The following is a 20,006-nucleotide window of genomic DNA, read 5'->3' as shown; positions in this document are numbered from 1 at the left end:
TCTTATCTTTCGAACTTAATTAAAACTGTGGAACATGACAAATATAAGAAATTTTATGAGGTCAAAAATAATGATAAACAGAACCTACGTCCTTGAATACAATGGTCTTTTAATGGTCTTTTAACCCTTAGTCTGCTGGCGGCAAGTGAGTCTGCCTTTGAGACCAGTGCAGACCAAGATCAGCCTGCACATCCGTGCAGTGATGGTCTGCACTCGCCATTCAATAAGTGTATTTTTGGAAAGCACCCCTTTTAACAGTTAACGACGAAACGAAATCTCCTACAACACACAAATAGGACATCTAGAGCGTAAAATTGTTTGTCTGATGTTTTTTTTACATAAATATCTTCAGAATGCATCTTTGGACACTTCCTTTTCACTTACAAATTATATACACTTTAAAGCAAGTGTTTTAGTGATAGATGTGCTAACAAAATTCTGGTAGATTTAGCGAGTAGCGAATTCTAAATGCCCATGTCATTTTCGTTGATAACGGTTGTGAGGACGAAAAGATCTACTAAATTAGTGGCAATTGTAAACAGAAATGCGCTAGTCATTCCGTCAAGAATCAGGGATCTGACAAGCACATGTCAGTAACAAACAGTCATGTCAGTAAAACGCAGTCTTGTGAGTCACACACAGTCATGTCAGTAACAAATAGTCATGTAAATAACAATGGTGTGACTTAGAAAATGTATAATACATTAACAAGATAATATCTGACAATGTAACTCTTTAAATAACTAGACGAGTTCACTTTATATAAACCAGCGATATTAAAGCGCCATCATATAATATGTATTTCATATAATAAGTGGATTACAAAATAATACATGAATTTGATTGGCCTTAATTAGATGTTGTTACAAGATTCTTTAGGTGGTGTTATACGATTCCTTATGTAAACTCTAGGTCAATAATACTGTATTAAACAGCATGCCTCCAGATTTGGCTAAAAAATAATCTTTCTTTCAAATTGAAGTTTTGGTCATATTATGAACATTAGAATATGAATTTTTGTTTCTAAGATATTTTAAAAATTTCCAGTCAAGAAAAAAAGATGACCGCGTCGGGAATCGAACCTCGGACCGCCGCGGCAATAAAGACATTTTCCCGTCGTCGTTACCACTAGCGCTATAGCTGAAGTAGTGAATAATGACTTCAAAATATAGATATTTATAATCGAGACAGTTTATCTGGAGTAAAAGCGTGATCAACGCTTTTCGATTTTCATCGTAAAAAAGTAGTAAAAACAGCAAATTCTCATGTTTTTCCGTAACATAAAGTTTGTCAGTAATTAAGTTTTAAAGCCTTCTTAAGAAATATAGCATCTATTTCAAGATATATAAAAAATATATTTTTTTTGTTGTCGAACGGTCTGGAGGCATGCCACTTTAAAGTAAAAACCTGAAGGAATATAATTATTAAGTATGAAAATTTATTTCTGATGTGTGGCTATAATTTTGACCATTGACGGGCAATCCATTCAACTAGTATACAGTATCCTCATATTCAACATCCTGTTCATACACTCTGGAAGAATAAATCAGTAACACTTTGTGAAAAAAAAAAGACATTTTTTTTTATATCACTGACGCATAAGAGAACATAAAACACAGCAAGAAAGACCTTAATGTGTAGTTTGGCAATAATAGACGTTAACCGCTTTATGGTTGCACATGGCCAAGGTGTTCCAGTTTCACATACCATTCAAATCCACATCCAGAAATGTTTTAAGAACATTTAATTACATTTGGCATACATGATCTTCTGTTTGTTAAATTCAGTAATACAGCTTATTCTCTTTTTCATCCACTGCAAAGATCCGTCAGGGTACATCTTAAAGCCGCGCCACGAGAAGACCAGTATAGTGCGTTTGCGACTAACATGGATCCAGACCAGCCTGCGCATCAGCGCAGTCTTGTCAGGATCCATGCTGTTCGCTAACAGTTTTTCTAATTGCAATAGGCTTTGAAAGCGGACAGCATGGATCCTGACTAGACTGCGCGGATGCGCAGGCTGGTCTGGATCCATGCTAGTTTCAAACGGACTATGTTGGTTTTCTCATGGCGCGGCACATTTGTTCTTTTGTTATTCTTTAACCAAGATAAAGAGCTTGAAATACTTTAATTATTAATGGAAGTGAAATCTGATGCACATTTTTATATATTTGAATGTCTGTCTCACTTTTTTTCTCAGTTTCGACTCTTAATAGTGTTGCGAGTAAAATATCAATGCTATAAAAACAATACTAGTATGTATTTTGGTTGCAATTGTTTGATTGAGCGGAGCATTTATCGACTTTGCACGGAGAATGTATCATGAGCTGTAAAGAAGACGCCGAGACTAACAACTGTGTTGTGATTTTTTAATAAGAATAATAGTGTATTGACGATTACATGTGTTTAATCTTGACTGTGTTCTTTTAGCCGATGCAATTTATTTATCCAACCACTGCTGTTGCACTATCCCTGCAATAAAGAAAATATACACACTTTCCAACTTGAGCTAATGCATATGTATGTATCAAGAAGATAGAAGTAACATTAAGTTCAAGGTTTTGAGAAGCTTCAACAATAATGTTTTAAGAAGACATGTTTAGAATGAATTAAATAATTAAACAAGACCAAAGTACTTACGTCATTTCACAAACCCAATACATTTTCTCTGTACATTTATGATCTTGCCAAAGGTAACCATGGTTTCCAACAAGACATATACAATCTTCATCATGATCGCCACTTCCGCTGTCAGGCTGACCTAAATACAGAAATTGTTTGCGGCTGCTGAAACTTCTTTTAAAATATTTTGGAAGCGTAGAACGCATCCAAGCACACTCGAATATGAAATGTGCAACAACACAAACGCGCCCACTCTGGCCGGCGTAAGCGGATTATATCATAAAGCATTAAATGGACTGAACAATCCGACCGGATAAGATGATAAAACAATAAAAGGATCCAAGAACAAGCGGCTTTTTATGGCCTCCATACTGTTCTTAAAAACTGCTATTGTGACGGTAAATCAAAATATCCTATTCAAACATCGACCGTAACCAAGTAAACAATTTTAAATAAGTAATGAAATGTGTAACATGTATAACACTGCAATACATACCCGGATACCAGTTTGTATATTCCAAGATAGGCTGGTCATTTCCGTACCATACCCAGGACCCTTCCACTTGGTCATCAGCTCCACCTGTCCAGACTGAGGTCAAATAGTCCCTTCCGTTACCTGGTAAATATTTGAGATACTTTCGTAATACTTACAGGTCAAATACACATATTGAAAGACAAATAAGGTCACCGTATAAAAATGTAATAGATTTAATGTTGAAAATGAAAGGTGTGGTAAAATGAAGGTATTTTGATCTTATCATCACTTTCAGCTGTTTATAGAAACCACCTATTAGAATCAATGAATCTTGCATTCTGTAACAGTAGTAACTATAATAATAATAATAATAATAATAATAATAATAATACTGTTTACAGTCAAGCCGTTCGTAGAATACTTTTCTCTCTTTCGAAGATCTGGTTCGCAAGCTCTTGTATATAAACGACTGTGCTAATCGGATAGATATTTAACAAATGACAGTGACAGTCAACGAGATCATCAGTATATCTTATATAATTAGGTCCAACACTTCAGTCTGGCAAATGCTTTCGCATCAGTGTCGGCTATATTATTATGTCTTATTTAGAGAGACAGAAACATGTCTTTGAATTAGCCGATGGACACACGAAGGTCAAAATGATTCTTGTATTAATCTCAACAGTATTGAAATTAAATATTATCGTAATATTCAAATTGAATATACATGAACACATTATTTCGAAACCATGCACAAAACATGCTGCCATATTGTTATATGAAAGAATACAAAGTTCGGATGAAACAAAAATCGTCTTTCGTGCAGTTGGTAATTAATCATACGTATGAAAAGTTTTCATATCTAACATTAAAAATTATAAGAAGCCAGGGAACAGTTTTATGTTTGTCTGATCTTAGGTACCAGATAGCCTAAATGTAATCTGGAACGTTCAATAAGGAAAACAGCTATCCATTGTGTTCATGATGAATAGATTTGCGTATGGATAGATTGTATGAAAAGTGTACAATGAGTTAAATCAAATAGCAATTGTTTGGTTTGGTTGGTCGAATTAAATAACATATTATTCAACTCGTACTTGTACCATATTAGGAAATATTAATATACGAAAGATTATCTACTTACATCATAAGCATGCCGTGCAAGAATTTGTAATGATAGAAAAACAGAAAAACGGACTGGTTCAGTCTAACTGTCGTAAAATTTGATATAATAAATCTAGTTTCCTGACTACACTATTCAACATGTATTTTACGATATTTTCCTAGCGGCAATTGTTACAGTAGTTCGGCGGTAGTAGGGGGTAATTTATTCAGATAGAGGGCCATGCAAGCGAAATTAGTGAGTCAAAGCATTCGAGAACCGTCCCAGCGATATAGACACCTGTACAGTACATAAAAGTCTTGAGCCCTGCAATGCTTGAATAATAACAAAAATTTAAGAATTATACACCCAACATAAATTTACCTAGTATTACTTTAGAAATTAAATGATGTTTTTCGGTGTTCATGCGAAATGAACGACAGAATAAGATCGGCAAATCCATGAATCGCGCTTGTGATTCATTTTCAATTTGCCGATCTTATTCTGTCGTTCATTTCTTATATTTACATTATATTTCCTTTCTATTTGTACACACAAACACCTTTCTATTTGTAAACAGGATAATGTTATTAATTGCACATCTTTTTACGGCATTTAACCTTGAAATCAGCTTCCCGGCCATTCTGTGCACCTGACGGAAAACGCGACGCACCTAAGGAACTTCTCCCTGGCTATACGGAACAGTCGCCCAAACGCGTCGTCATCACTAATGCAGCGATGACGTAACTTTCGCGCCTTTCCTTTTGCTGTCCATACAAAATGAACGTTATAATTTTCAATGGAAAAGAATATTATGGCGGATGTAAATATTTAGAAATGACCTGGGTTAGATTGACACTCTTACTTTCATCAACCAAAGGTTTGAGATTGTTTACTACAAATCTGTCCTCATTGCTTGAATCAATGTAAACAAGGTGCGAACCAGTTTTAGCGCACTCCCCCTGAAACAAACGTGAATACATTTAGAAATTATAGTATGTTAACAATATATCATCATGACTGTGGTCATTTCAATTACAATTTTTAAGTAAATGTTAATTAATGTGAGAACGGTGCCTTTGAGTGATAATGGTAAGGTCATTACCGGTTGGGAACCAGTATCCGGATAGGACCAGTTTCCGGACACATGTACTAATCGCTTTTTTTCGGCGTTTTTTTACGTAGTAGTTTCATCTGGATCATTTATTGATGTTAGTTCTTCATGTCTTCAACAAACCACTACATTACAAGGCCGTTAAATATTAAGTTTTATGATAATATCTCACCTGTGTTTTTTAAAAAAAGAAAACTTATCGCGGCATAAAGATAGCATTGCGCATACGCAGTAGTTTACACTTGTCGAGGTATCAAATGGGGAAGAAGTAATTTGACTACATACTGATTTTCTGCTGATAACATTTGCTACATTTAATTTCACGACAATAGTTACATAAAATGCAGGGCTGTCGATTTTTGCAATAATTTTATTCTATATCAATTTGAATTATCTAGAATTCGTAATTAGACGAAATTCGAGTTTTTTACAGTTAGCTTCTCTTTGCTTTCGTAGCTGCTCTTGAATGTTGGGTTATCTTTCATGTGCATTTTTGTAGAGATTAATGATTAAGAAATGTGTAAAAATAGTTTATTTACTTATTTCGATATCAAAATAACAGCAAAACCTCGTCAAATATTTGTCGGCTATGGTTACCTCATGGGGAAAATAAGTTCTTTTTGACTCCATTGAGGCCCAAAGAACCCATACTTACGTCACAACGCGATGTGATTACAACATCGGACGCAGAAGGAGCTGAAGTTGTGCAGTGTGTACTTTATTTTGGTCACTATTTTTGAGGAAATAATGGAGCCGAATATGAAATTTGTCCGGATACTGGTCCGAGCAGTATAGCTAGAGGGACATCGTCAAGCGCCATAAACTCCAAAGGCATCGCTTTTCCGATGTATAGCTTTTATGATATGTTTACCTATACATAAGACATGTGTAGTATGCCATTTTATGTGTATTTGATCGTGTTCAGCCTTTAAGGGTAATTGGTTCGAGATTTAAGGTTTAATTTTCATATTTTTTATCAGCAGCTAATACAGATACATATTGTATTTTTTGCTTATGCTGCACTTGTTGGTTGAAATTAAGTTACGCTTCAGATAAAATACTAAAGCCGCACGTCTACGTTACGATATGACGTATTTCTGTTAAATAGTGGAAATAACTATACTTAAAGGGCATTACGGTTGACATTGTCGGGCTGTGCACCTGTACGTCACTCAATTGTTTAATCTTAACGACAAAGGGAAGTAGAACGTCGATCGTTCAGACGTCCATGTAATGCAACAACATCAATATATCCGTTGAAATGTTTCTGACAACTATGTGTGAACGTGGTTTTTCCTATTGAACTTTTTTCCTTGGTTTTCATTACTTATATGAATACACAAATTTCCACAAAAATTACAAATATGTCAATTTAACCGGATGTTTATAATGATTGCATACAATTAATACACAAGGAGAGGAATTATTTTACTTAACACGTTTGTTTCGATCTTTTTCCTATCATATTTTGTTGTCAATTGTTTCGCAATACAACATTACAATAGCAATTATTTAATGCAAGTAATCAAAAGGCATATAATATGAAACGTGACCTGTCATTATGAAAATGAAAAGTATGAAAACTCACAGCGGCATCCATCCAAGTTAACTTGTACCGGTGTTGAACTGATAACATTGTCCTTGATAACTCTTCCAATCAGAAGGACAGGAAAGTACTGTTTATTATAGGTAAAACGTGTACAAATTATTAGCAAATTGACCACAGGTATAACATGATGAGTCATTTGTTTTATAGCTTAATTAAAATGTGGCTACTTTGACATCAGTTATAATGTATTGCTAGTGTAAGACGAGAGAAAAGTACGTTTGAGAGAAATTGGTGTTCATTTATCTTGCAAACAATTTTGTCGAAGTGCTGAGAAGTGTCTCATGTTCGATGCAGTTATTTCAGTTCTACATTAAATTGTTGTAACACGAATTTCAAATTAATACGCACCGAAGAGGCAAATATCCCAACAGAAAATTAAATTTTAATCATTGCTTTGCACCGGTGATGTCATAAAACTTTCAACAATAGGTTAAGGATGTTAATTTCTTCTCGTTATCTCCAAGATAATAAGAAACTTGCGATCCTTTGAAACTAAGTATGTGGAAGTTGTCAAAATAACTGATAAGGGCGTACGATAATAATGTTATCTAGGAGTAATTATTCTAGTTCATGATCTATCCTGTAGCACACGATTACTTAACAATAGAGGGCCGACAAACAACAGGGGGAAACTAAACGTGTTCCGACACGTAAAAGGAGAACACTAGAGCCCTTTTATTATAAACAATATGACGGATTCTATTTCAGGGATCCGCGCCCAGTTTCACTATATATTGCTACTATCTATTCAATTTAGCAGTAGCCACCATAGCAACAGCAGACACCACCGCAGCAGCAGCAGCATTAGCAACAGCAGCAGCAGCCTCCCCTGGTAAATTTTGTTCACTAATAAAACGTTCTTTATTTTTGGGTAATATCTAACAGATTTTAGCAATATAAAGTGAAACATTATTTATATTTTTATATTAAATATCAATATTAATACACAGATGAATATCATTTTTTATCATTAATGGTTAGGCTACATTCTTTTCAGTACCTGATACACTATATTCACTAAATAAATCTCTGTGACTTTAATGGAAGTGGAATACTGTCTGAATGTGAACATTGTACAATTTTAAAATTGTTATTCTTTTGAGGTAATTGGTGTTGTACAACTAGAACCTACCATCTGTGGACATCCAAACGGAGCGATTGTGTAAATACACCTTCGATATAACATATGCGCGTTCAGTGGCAAAATGTAAACGTATTTCAGTCATATAAAAGATAATTCAAAAATAAATAACATCAGCGCGATCAAACATGCTAAAATATTGACTAAAGTTATATTTTTTTTAGAATCCCTTTGATATATTTGTTCATTCCCCTACCTCGATCGATCAACAACCAAGGCCTTGGGATTCAGCAGATGCTATAACATGAACAACTCATAAGTTATCTTTAGATCCGCAAAGAGCTAGTAAGACTAAATTTGCCGGATATACCTAATTCCAATTGATATACAATTTCTCCCTACTCTGGTGACTTTCCTTCGCTCTGTCCATCTGCTCAGATCACTCTGTGTATGTACTGGTAGAGGATGAATTTGGCGCCCTGAGTGGCTGCCTTAGTATGAAAAGTGCACTTGTACCTGCTCACCATGAAAAGTGCGCTATATAAATCTGGAAATAAATGATGTTATTACATATGAAGAGGAAAATATTCAGTAATTAGACACACGTAGTCACTGTTTGTATCTCTCATTTCTTTTCGTAATCATGCCAGGCCTTTTAGGTTACAACACAAATAGCTGTTCTTTATTCTATATAAAATTTATATATATCCAATGGCTGCAGAACAGATCAGGACCAATTGTAAATATCTGGAACTTACATTTTCTCGAAGAATATTGTTAGTGGTGAATAAAAATATAAAGATTAGTGTTGATGGTTGATAAAAGAAAAATATTTTCAGTCAAACATACAAACTGCAAAATAATCTAATAGAATAGAGAAAAGTGGAAACTTTACAGGTCGCTCAACACGACAAAAACGAAAATGTTGCAGACTCGGTTTGATTGAGCCTGTACATGGACGGTAGTGGAAATACATGCTACCGTCCACGCCCTCTAGTCCCGGTTTGAGCAGTACTCAACATTTACACATGCTAAAAGTACAAAAAGCAATTAAGAGACATCCGCAGATGTATTCAAACGGCGGTAATCATGGAACCTTCAATGATACACGTGTTGAGGCGTGTAATTCCACGAAGAGCGGCGTTTGGTCCCCAGATAAAATAATGGATTTGCCCCAAACGAGAAAACAATGGGCAGAACTAAACTATGGAGCCTGCGTATCACAGGAACTGTCAGAAGACAAAATTAAAAAGCAGACACCATATCCAAGGGGTGATTACAACACCCAAGGCTAAAAAAGTGGGAGAACCACCCAGGTCGAAATGGTCAAACTGAAATCCCAAATTGTACTGGCAGTGAATAACCATAGATTCAATGACAATTTCTGCCATGCCATCAATGCTTCTAAAATCTCAAGAATAGGTATGTCTTGTGATTTCAGCAAAAAAGGCAAAGAAAATAGATCCACAGAGCAAAACAAAACAAAACAAAACAAAAACAAAACTAAGTACTATTTGAATCCGCCATTATATGAATCCACCTTTCTTTCACGTCATTGTTCTATTTACTGACAGTCATCTAAATATTTGGAAGATATACTTTTTCAAAAGTATTTATTATTCCCCATTGGCACAAAATATCGTCTCAAATTTTCTATGAAACGAAATGATCGGCTATTAATTAGAAAAAAAATGAAGGAAATGGTTGCACAGCGTATTACAGGTTTTATACTTCCTGAGAGAAGTTAACCGCACAGAGACAGTCGTCTGCATTTGGTAGGTGCGAGCTTCGGTTATGACAGGAATACTATCATTTTCTTTGATTTGGGATATTATTAGATAGTTTTGGACTAGAATGCTCAATCAATATCAGATTTCTGACGAGATAATTAACATAATTACAATTTTGAACCGGATCGTGAACAAGGATATTTTCACTTCAAAATGTCCATAGTTTGAATTAATAGCAGGTGATTGAAAGATTTACACGAACACATAAATCCATCAGCCCCATGCACATCAACAATAAATGCAGGAAGGAAATAGTAACATATAACTTTATAGTGTACAAAACAAGAGGTCAAGAGTTGAAGTTCGCCACAAGAAGAAAGACCAAAGAAGAAAAGAAAAGAAAAAAAAAAAAAAAAAAAAAAAAAAAAAAAATAGATAAATAAAAAAAAAAATACAAAAAAAGAGCAAACAACAACATGCCCACTCCCCCAAATAAGTAAATAAATAAAAACAAATGAAAAAGTAAACAAGACAGCATTTTGAAAGAAGGGATTTTATTTTATTTTGTTAGATTTAACGTCGCACCCACACAATTATAGGTCACATGGCGACCTTCCGTAAGCCTGATGGATGGCTTCCTCATATGAAGAATAAACGCCCTGAGTGAGGCTCGAACCCACAACGATGAGCGGCAAGTGATAAGAAGTCACTGACTTTAACCACTCGGCCATGGAGATGCCCCACCCCGCTCCCCCCGGCCCGCAAAGAGGAGAAATTTATAAATGGGTTATACTGTAAATGTATGTGGTATGTTGGGATAAATGAACATGAAACATTACCGAAAAAAAAATACAAATACAGAAAAGGGATGTTACAAACAACAGGACACTCTGTCAAGAAGAACAAGTATTGTATTGGCAACGACAGTTTCAAAATCAGCGTAGAGCTGCCTAAGCAAGGCTTTATACTGTTATTTGTTAACAAATACAAACATTTTAATGAAATAGCATAACGGTTAGAGCAGGTAGGTTTAAGCATCTACGGTTGAGGATGGTAAGTAATGTAGGCGGTGGGCAGGAGGGAGGTAACGGGATACTTTGAGACAATGTCGACAAGCATAAAATAAAATCAAGAGTTTTATAAGATGCTTAGACCTACCTTCTCTAGCCGTTATGCTTTTACTCGTGACATTATGTATTTTCAAATGCAATAATGATAAAACCTAGAAACACCAGAAGTTATAAACAACTTTTTTTTGGTTGTGTGTGTAATGCGGTGGTGGCAGTATGAGCCACTAGTAGGAAGAGCGAGGGTTATTGACGGAATTGGGATAGAAGGAGGCTATATACAAAATCTAAAAGAATGTGTATATTGTGTGGTGTGTAAATTTATGCATGTGGAGGAGTGGGTAAATTTGGTGGTGTGTTGGGCGGGGGAATAATGCGACTGGATTAGGTGGGATATCAATAGACAGCACCAATAAATAAAAGATAAAATAGTGACAAAAACGGTTTGGGGATGTGTATAATATGGTGCCTATCTTTATCATCAAAATACTTTTTTGTTTCAATGGTTTCATTTTGTTTTTGTGTATCCCATCTTTCCTCCGTCGTCACCAACATCATCTTGTACGTATATGATCTTTAATTTGAACTCGTACATTGGTCAGCATCTGTTCTGTTTATTTTATTCATTTTGTACATTTATGCTGCATTTTCACATTTTAGCGAATACGTGTAGTGAAATGACGATTGACATAAATTTTCACATTAGCCAGTCAGAATGGTTTTGTAATCTAGAACGGAAGTTCAAGCAAGTTTTTTTTTGTGTAACGTTGAAATAACTATAAACTACGCGTTGTTTTTCTAAGATAAGATGTATTGAAGAAATGTGACCGGTACACAATGGAAGATAAATTACCACTTGTTTGATATCCATAGTACACATGTACGGAACTGTGTGTTTTAGGTAAGAAATGCGCGATTGAAACGGGTTAGTATATTTTCCCTTCAAGACCATGGTTCTTATAGAATACCTAGGGGCAGGGTATAACATGTACAGAGGCATTTTCTTTCTGGTCTGGCGCCAGTGGGCGCATTGCGCCTCGATTTGTCCATTCTTTCACATAATGGACAGTTTTCGGCTTTTCTCCTTAGTTTAGGTAAACAATAAAGTTGCGCTTAAAATATAACGGACAGGTTTAACATCCGCATTTTACGTTCTAGAGGTTGTAAATATTCGGCCACTTTTTAAATATAAAGTTTGTTATATTTTCAACATTGTATTGGAAATAAATCGATGCTACAGCAAAGATCATTCTTTTTTTCAACAAACTGCAATCAACTTTCAATAGCATACATCATGGGAAATATTTACCAACAGGGATGTGAAAAGCAAATTACATCTTTCTCCAAACGGCATGACGTAGTTTAAATTTTTACGTCACTGTTTATTACACATTCTAACATAAAACTGCTGTTCTTGTCACTTTTCGGGGTTGTTTCAACAGGAGAGTAAACGTGTGTTAACAGAGGGATTCTCGCGCTATTATAACACCCTTTTATATATTATGCGCATTCCGTGGCAAAGCTTAAACGTATTATAGTAGAGCAGCAAACCCCCAGTTTTAGCATTCAACCTGGCCACCAAAAGTTACAAAATATGTCATATACCAAAATGTTTGGGAGGGTCTGAAGTTTATTGGACTGCCGGCATAAATTGCAAATTTTTGGTGCGGACCGAGAAATCCAAGATGGCGTTCAAAATGGCCGCCATTTTTAGTTCTTATACGTAGATTTGAAAATAAAGCTAGTACATATTTATTAAGAAAACACAAGTGACTTAACCACATACAAGTATCTAAACTAAGAAAGTGTTAAATATTTGTAATATTCTCGAGGTCACTCAAGGTCATTTCAAGGTCATACATAAGGCCAAAATGTCAAAAACGGTCTAAAATCACTGAATGACGTAATTTGTCATTTCTCATATCAGAGTAGATCTGTGTGTATGGCAGTTTCATTTGCACTTTTTTAGAGGAGTACATTTGGTTACCATGGTTACCACAGTTGAACTAAATACGTTTCAATATAGCCGCTATTTCAGATCTATTTGGTGGATTCATATACAAGTTTTTAAACTGTCTTTGAAAAGAACAAAAATTACAAACTTACTTCTATTGTGTTGTGTGTAGTAAGAAGAAGTGTTATAATTTTGGAACTGGTCAATGTCATTTCAAGGTCAAGGTCTAGGTCAAAATAGTGCAAAATTACTTTTTCACTTACAAATTGAGAGGATAGATCTGGTAACTATAGTAATACCTAAATGTTCTTTACTATGGCCGGAATTTAATCTCTATTAGGCAGATTTAGATATACTTATTAAGAAAACGCATATAACAAAAAACCTGGTTTTTTTCCTGAAAGACAGTTTTTAACAAACAGAGTATTCTGGTTCATGGTCAATGTCATTGCAGTGTTTTAAGATGGCCGCTATTTTAGTCCTTTTAGGTCGCGTCAAAAATATGAAGTATAAATATCAATGAAGAAAACACATGTGACCTAATGGCATACAAGTATTCGAACTAAAAAAAATTAATGTTATATTTTTGAGGTCAGGCAAGGTCATTTCATGGTCATACACAAGGTCAAATACGGTCTAAAATCACCGTTTCAGCTGCAACCTTTTTTCATTCTGAGACTCCAAAATGAATATCCTAACTTTTTATTTTTCATATATCACACTAGGCTTGTGTGTATGACAATTCATTTGCATTATTTTAGGGCAGAAAATTTTGTTACCATATACAGTTACCGTGGTGAAATTAAATGCGTTTCAATATAGCCACTAGTTTAGATCTAGTTAGTGGAAACCGGTCACGGCCATTTTCAAGGTCATATTCAAGGTCAAAGGGCTAATATAGCCTAAAACCACGTAAACCCTATACATATTTTTAATATTTTAAATTGCACGAATTTTCATATTAAAGATTGAACATTTGTTTAAACATATATAATGATACATATTTTGCTCGTTTGGCTGTGTAGAAGTAACAACTGTAGATGTCAAGATCACGAAGTTAATATATGGTTTCGGTGGTTTCGGCGTTCTGGCCATAATGACCCTAAGGCCATTGTGAAACTAGATGTGCCATTAGTATGTACTTTTTTTCCAGCTTGATTATGATGAAAGCTTAAAGCTTAATTGGACCACTCTCGTGTCCGTCTCCTGGAAAAACTAGTACCGATGCCATATGAGTTTGCATGGTCATGACCCCAGTAGGGCCAGGTTGAGCGGTTGACACCTTAACCATAAAACCACTGCCATTTAGAGCAGAACGCACACCTAAGTCGTTTATTGACAATATCATGTTATCAACAAATGTACCAAATGGTTTTTGTTTACTTTTAACATAAATTTGGTACTATTCATATTAAGCTACAGTCACACATACGGATATGTCCATGCGTTGAGGTATGGTGCGGATAGGATTAGTCTGTGGGTGTATTACTACGGAGCATACGTCTTAGTACGGGAAAAATGACGAGAAACAGGAAACAAACAAAACAATACAGGACGCAAATAAGTACGGATAGGTATGAGGTACTACATTGAATTACGTTTTACTGCGCCTTGCAACTTGCCCAGCGCACGGACGGCAAAAAGCAGGATGGAGTTATGTTGCTTGCTGTACAGGGTCAGCTTATGATGGTGAACAAGTGTTGCAAGTTTCAAAGCAATAGCTTTGATAGTTTAAGAGAAAAAGTTGACCTAAACATAAAACTTAACCAAGAAATCTGATATTTTCTAAGTCCAAAAGGGGCCATGAATCTTGCAAAAAGCAGGATGGAGTTATGTTTCTTGCTGTACAGGGTCAGCTTATGATGGTGAACAAGTGTTGCAAGTTTTAAAGCAAAAGCTTTGATAGTTTAGGATAAAAGCTGACCTAAACATAAAACTTAACCAAGAAAACTGATTTTCTAAGTCCAAAAGGGGCAATAATTCTTGCAAAAAGCAAGATGGAGTTATGTTTCTTGATGTACAGGGTCTGCTTATGATGGTGAACAAGTATTCCAAGTTTCAAAGCAATAGCTTTGATAGTTTAGGAGAAAAGTTGACCTAAACATAAAACTTAACCAAGAAATCTGATATTTTCTAAGTACAAAAGGGGCCATAAATCTTGCAAAAAAGCAAGATGGAGTTATGTTTCTTGCTATACAGGGTCAGCTTATGATGGTGAACAAGTATTCCAAGTTTCAAAGCAATAGCTTTGATAGTTTAGGAGAAAAGCTGACCTAAACATAAAACTTAACCAGGCAACGTCGACGCAGACGCCGACGCCGACAACCGCTCAAGTGATGACAATAACTCATCTTTTTTTCTTCAAAAAATCAGATGAGCTAAAAACCCTACACTGTTTTTCTTTCCCTGTTTTGTAGCTAAATTTCAGAAGTTAGCAAAAAGGAGTTTTTGAAATTAATAAATGCCAACTGAAAATTAATCTGTTTATTAATTCTTGTGTCTGACCAAAAAACAAACTAGAATGTGTCTATAGGACACAGGGTGTGCCCCCACTAGTACATTTGTCACAAATAAGGGGCAATAATTCAAATGTTTGCAGTATCAAGGGGTATAGCCTAAACAAACATTTTATATAAAGGATTCATTATTCTAGGCCATATACTTTTTGAGCTATGAGCATCACAAACAAAAAATCCACTATTTTGGCTATTTCAAGGGCCGTATCTCTGTAATTAGCGCTAAAATCTCAAGAAGAATGCCAAGTGTGCAAGGTCACATCATGATAAAGACTCATGCAAGATTTCATGAATTTACATCAAATACTTTTTGAGCTAGGCACGTCATTAGGTGAAAATGTGCATTTTTTACTATTTCAGGGGCCATAACTTTGGAAATAGGGGGTGGAGCCAGACAAACAAGAGCTGCCGGATGACAGCGCGCTCAACTATTCGAAGAATTGATTGAAGAATGGGGTCAAAATATTTCCATAGATTTTCAGACAAAACAAAAAAATGGATTAAACAAACAAGAGGGCCATGATGGCCCTATATCGCTCACCTGTTATCATTGCACTAGAGGACAAGAAGGTCCTCAGAAAAAATATCTAAGTCCAAAGGACAGGAACAACAAAGGAAAGAAATTTAACCAAAAAGAAAAAAAAATTCTTACAAGGTACAGATATGTCAAAATACACCTAAAAATTGGAGGTATCATCCATGTTGTACCACAGAAAAGTGGTCTCGGTTTTTCCCTACGGCCAATAATAAAAAAGTTACTAAAAATAAGCTATTTTTAGTAACGTAAAAGGGAAGTAATTAAAAAGAAAATGTACAAAAGAAGGATCTGCCAAATAAATCTGTTGACATAAATGAAATTTCAGATCAGTATCTTCATTAGTTACGGAGATATACCCATTTTAATTTGAAACAAGAGGGCCATGATGGCCCTATATCGCTCACCTGTTATCATTGCACTTGAGGACAAGAAGGTCCTCAGAAAAATATCTAATTCCAAAGGACAGTAACAACAAAGGGAAGAAATTTAACCAAAAAGAAAAAAAAAAAAATCCTACAAGGTACAGATATGTCAAAATACACCTAAAAATTGGAGGAACCATCCATATTGTACCACAGAAAAGTGGTCTCGGTTTTTCCCTATGGCCAATAATAAAAAAGTTACTAAAAATAAGCTATTTATAGTAATGTAAAAGGGAAGAAATTAAAAAAATTTTTTTATTGTAAGTGAACAAGAGAAGGATCTGCCAAATAAATCTGTTGACATAAATGAAATTTCAGATCAGTATCTTTAGTTACGGAGATATACCCATTTTAATTTGAAATAAAGGGAGGTAATTTGACATAAAATCAGTCCATAGTTATCTACCCTGATTGGCTCAGTCCAACTAATGACAATAATGAAATTTCAAATAAGTCCTATAAGTACTTACTGATATAAATCCATTTTGATTACAATCAGGGGAGGTAATCAGATATAAAATAACTCTGGAACCTACGATTGGATCTGATTTGTCATGGAATCCAAGATTTATTGTTGTTGAAGATATTTTGGAAGTTTGTATCAAATAAAACCATAAATGAAGTCTCTATATGGCTGCAAAAGCCAAAATAGCTAATTTTGGACCTTTAAGGGGCCATCACTCTGGAACCCAAGGTGGAATCTGGCCAGTTCAAGAAAGGAAGCAAGATCTTGTGTTGATACAAGTTGTGTGCAAGTTTGGTTAAAATCAAGTCATAAATGAAGCTGCTATTGTGCAGACAAGGTCAAAATAGCTAATTTTGGCCCTTTCAGGGGCCATAACTCTGGAACCCATTATGGGATCTGGCCAGTTCAAAAAAGAACCAAGATCTTATGGTGACACAAGTTTTGTGCAAGTTTGATTAAATTCAAATCATAAATGAAGCTGCTATTGAGCAGACAAGGTCAAAATAGCTAATTCTGGCCCTTTCAGGGGCCATCACTCTGGAACCCATATTGGAATCTGGCCAATTCAAGAAAGGAACCAAGATCTTATGGTGATACAAGTTGTGTGCAAGTTTGGTTAAAATAAAATCATAAATGAAGCTGCTATTGTGCAGACAAGGTCAAAATAGCTAATTTTGGCCCTTTCAGGGGCCATAACTCTGGAACCTATAATGGAATCTGGCCAGTTGAAGAAAGGAACCAAGATCTTATGGTGATACAAGTTGTGTGCAAGTTTGGTTAAAAAAAAATCATAAATGAAACCACTATCGTGCAGACAAGAAATTGTTGACGGACGCACGCACGCACACACGACGGACGAAGGGTGATCACAAAAGCTCACCTTGTCACTATGTGACAGGTGAGCTAATAAAGGGAGGTAATTTGACATAAAATCAGTCCATAGTTATCTACCCTGATTGGCTCAGTCCAACTAATGACAATAATGAAATTTCAAACCCTGATTGGCTCAGTCCAACTAATGACAATAATGAAATTTCAAACAAGTCCTATAAGTACTTACTGATATAAATCCATTTTGACTACAATCAGGGGAGGTAATCAGATATAAAATAACTCTGGAACCTACAATTGGATCTGATTTGTCATGGAATCCAAGATTTATTGTTGTTGAAGATATTTTGGAAGTTTGTATCAAATAAAACCATAAATGAAGTCTCTATATGGGTGCAAAAGCCAAAATAGCCAATTTTGGACCTTTAAGGGGCCATAACTCTGGAACCCATGATGGAATCTGGCCAGTTCAAGAAAGGAACCAAGATCTTGTGGTGATACAAATTGTGTGCAAGTTTGGTTAAAATCAAATCATAAATGAAGTTGCTATTGTGCAGACAAGGTCAAAATAGCTAATTTTGGCCCTTTCAGGGGCCATAACTCTGGAACCCATTAAGGGATCTGGCCGGTTCAACAAAGGAACTGAGATCTTATGGCAACACAAGTTTTGTGCAAGTTTGATTAAATTCAAATCATAAATGAAGCTGCTATTGTGCAGACAAGGTCAAAATAGCTAATTCTGGCCCTTTCAGGGGCCATAACTCTGGAACCCATAATGGAATCTAGCCAGTTCAAGAAAGGAACCAAGGTCTTATAGTGATACAAATTGTGTGCAAGTTTGATTAAAATAAAATCATAAATGAAGCTGCTATTGTGCAGACAAGGTCAAAATAGCTAATTCTGGCCCTTTCAGGGGCCATAACTCTGGAACCCATGATGGAATCTGGCCAGTTCAAGAAAGGAACCAAGATCTTATGGTGATACAAATTGTGTGCCAGTTTGGTAAAAATCAAATCATAAATAAAGCTGCTATTGTGCAGACAAGGTCAAAATAGCTGATTTTGGCCCTTTCAGGGGCCATAACTCTGGAACCCATAATGGGATCTGGCCAGTTCAAGAAAGGAACCGAGATCTTATGGTGATACAAGTTGTGTGCAAGTTTGGTTAAAATAAAATCATGAATGAAACCACTATCGTGCAGACAAGAAATTGTTGACGGACGCACGCACGCACGCACGGACGACGGACGAAGGGTGATCACAAAAGCTCACCTTGTCACTATGTGACAGGTGAGCTAAAAATATTCCTGTAGTTGTGGATTGCGATTAGTCTTGCACTAAATGGCAATGTGTGACCATGATGGCAAATATGTTAAGTTATATGTTAAGCAAAATATGGACTTGTATGAAAAATTTAACTAATTTCCAAGACCAAAAAGGGCCATAATTCAATCAAAATAGTTGACAGTGTTATGTACTCTTGCCTACAGATGGAAATCATGTTGATAAACTAGTGTTAAAAGTTTCAAAGCCACAGTTCAAATAGTTTTGACAAAACGCTGACTTGTAAGAAAAACTGAACAAATTTCAAAGTCCAAAAAGGGCCATAATTCAGCCAAAATAGTTGTGAGAGTTATGTACTCTTGCCTACAGATGAAAATCATAATGATAAACAAGTGTTTAAAGTTTAAAAGCCATATGTCAAATAGTCTTGACAAAACATGGACATATATAAAACAGAACCAATTTCCAAGTTCAAAAAGGGCCATAATTCAGCCAAAAAAGATGACAGAGTTATGTACTCTTGCCTATTGATAGAGACTATTATACTGAACAAGTTATAAAAGTTTCAAAGCCATATGTCAAACACTTCACACAAAATATAAACTGGTACGAAAAACTTAACCAAGATTTCTAAGTCAAAAGGGGCCATAATTCAGCCAAAATGCTTGATGGAGTTATGTACTCTTGCCTACAACTGGACATTGTGATGGTAAACAAGTGTTGAAAGTTTCAAAGCTTTATCTCAAAAGACTTTGTCAAAATGTAGACTGGTACGAAAAACTTAACCAAGATTTCTAAGTCAAAAAGGGGCCGTAATTCAACCAAAATGCTTGATGGAGCTATGTACTCTTGCCTACAACTGGACATGGTGATGGTAAACAAGTGTTGAAAGTTTCAAAGCTTTATCTCAAAAGACTTTGTCAAAATATGAACTGGTACGAAAAACTTAACCAAGATTTCTAAGACAAAAGGGGCCATAATTCAGTCAAAATGCTTGACAGAGTTATGTACTCTTGCCTATAACTGAACATGGTGATGGTAAACAAGTGTTGAAAGTTCCAAAGCTTTATCTCAAAAGACTTTGTCAAAATGTGGACTGGTACGAAAAACTTAACCAAGATTTCTAAGTCAAAAAGGGCCATAATTCAGTCAAAATGCTTCACAGAGTTATGTACTCTTGCCTTATAACTGGACATG

At 35.4% G+C, this 20,006-nt stretch overlaps 1 protein-coding gene across 1 annotated transcript; it reads right to left on the bottom strand.

The window, feature by feature from the left end:
• Nucleotides 1–2,331: 2,331 nt before the first annotated feature.
• On the bottom strand, nt 2,332–6,962 carry LOC123539767 (perlucin-like). The gene is made up of 5 exons (XM_053526507.1): nt 6,901–6,962; nt 5,064–5,160; nt 3,118–3,237; nt 2,640–2,760; nt 2,332–2,471 (listed from the first exon to the last, which is right to left on the bottom strand). Exons 1-5 carry the CDS (start codon nt 6,946–6,948, stop codon nt 2,444–2,446), a joined length of 414 nt encoding a protein of 137 aa, XP_053382482.1. The 5' UTR covers nt 6,949–6,962; the 3' UTR covers nt 2,332–2,443.
• Nucleotides 6,963–20,006: the final 13,044 nt, after the last annotated feature.

The sequence above is a fragment of the Mercenaria mercenaria genome, chromosome 16, assembly GCF_021730395.1.
Source record: "Mercenaria mercenaria strain notata chromosome 16, MADL_Memer_1, whole genome shotgun sequence".
Taxonomy (NCBI): domain Eukaryota; kingdom Metazoa; phylum Mollusca; class Bivalvia; order Venerida; family Veneridae; genus Mercenaria; species Mercenaria mercenaria.
Note: the sequence above shows the minus strand (reverse complement) of the source record. Positions and strands in the feature narration are given on the sequence as shown.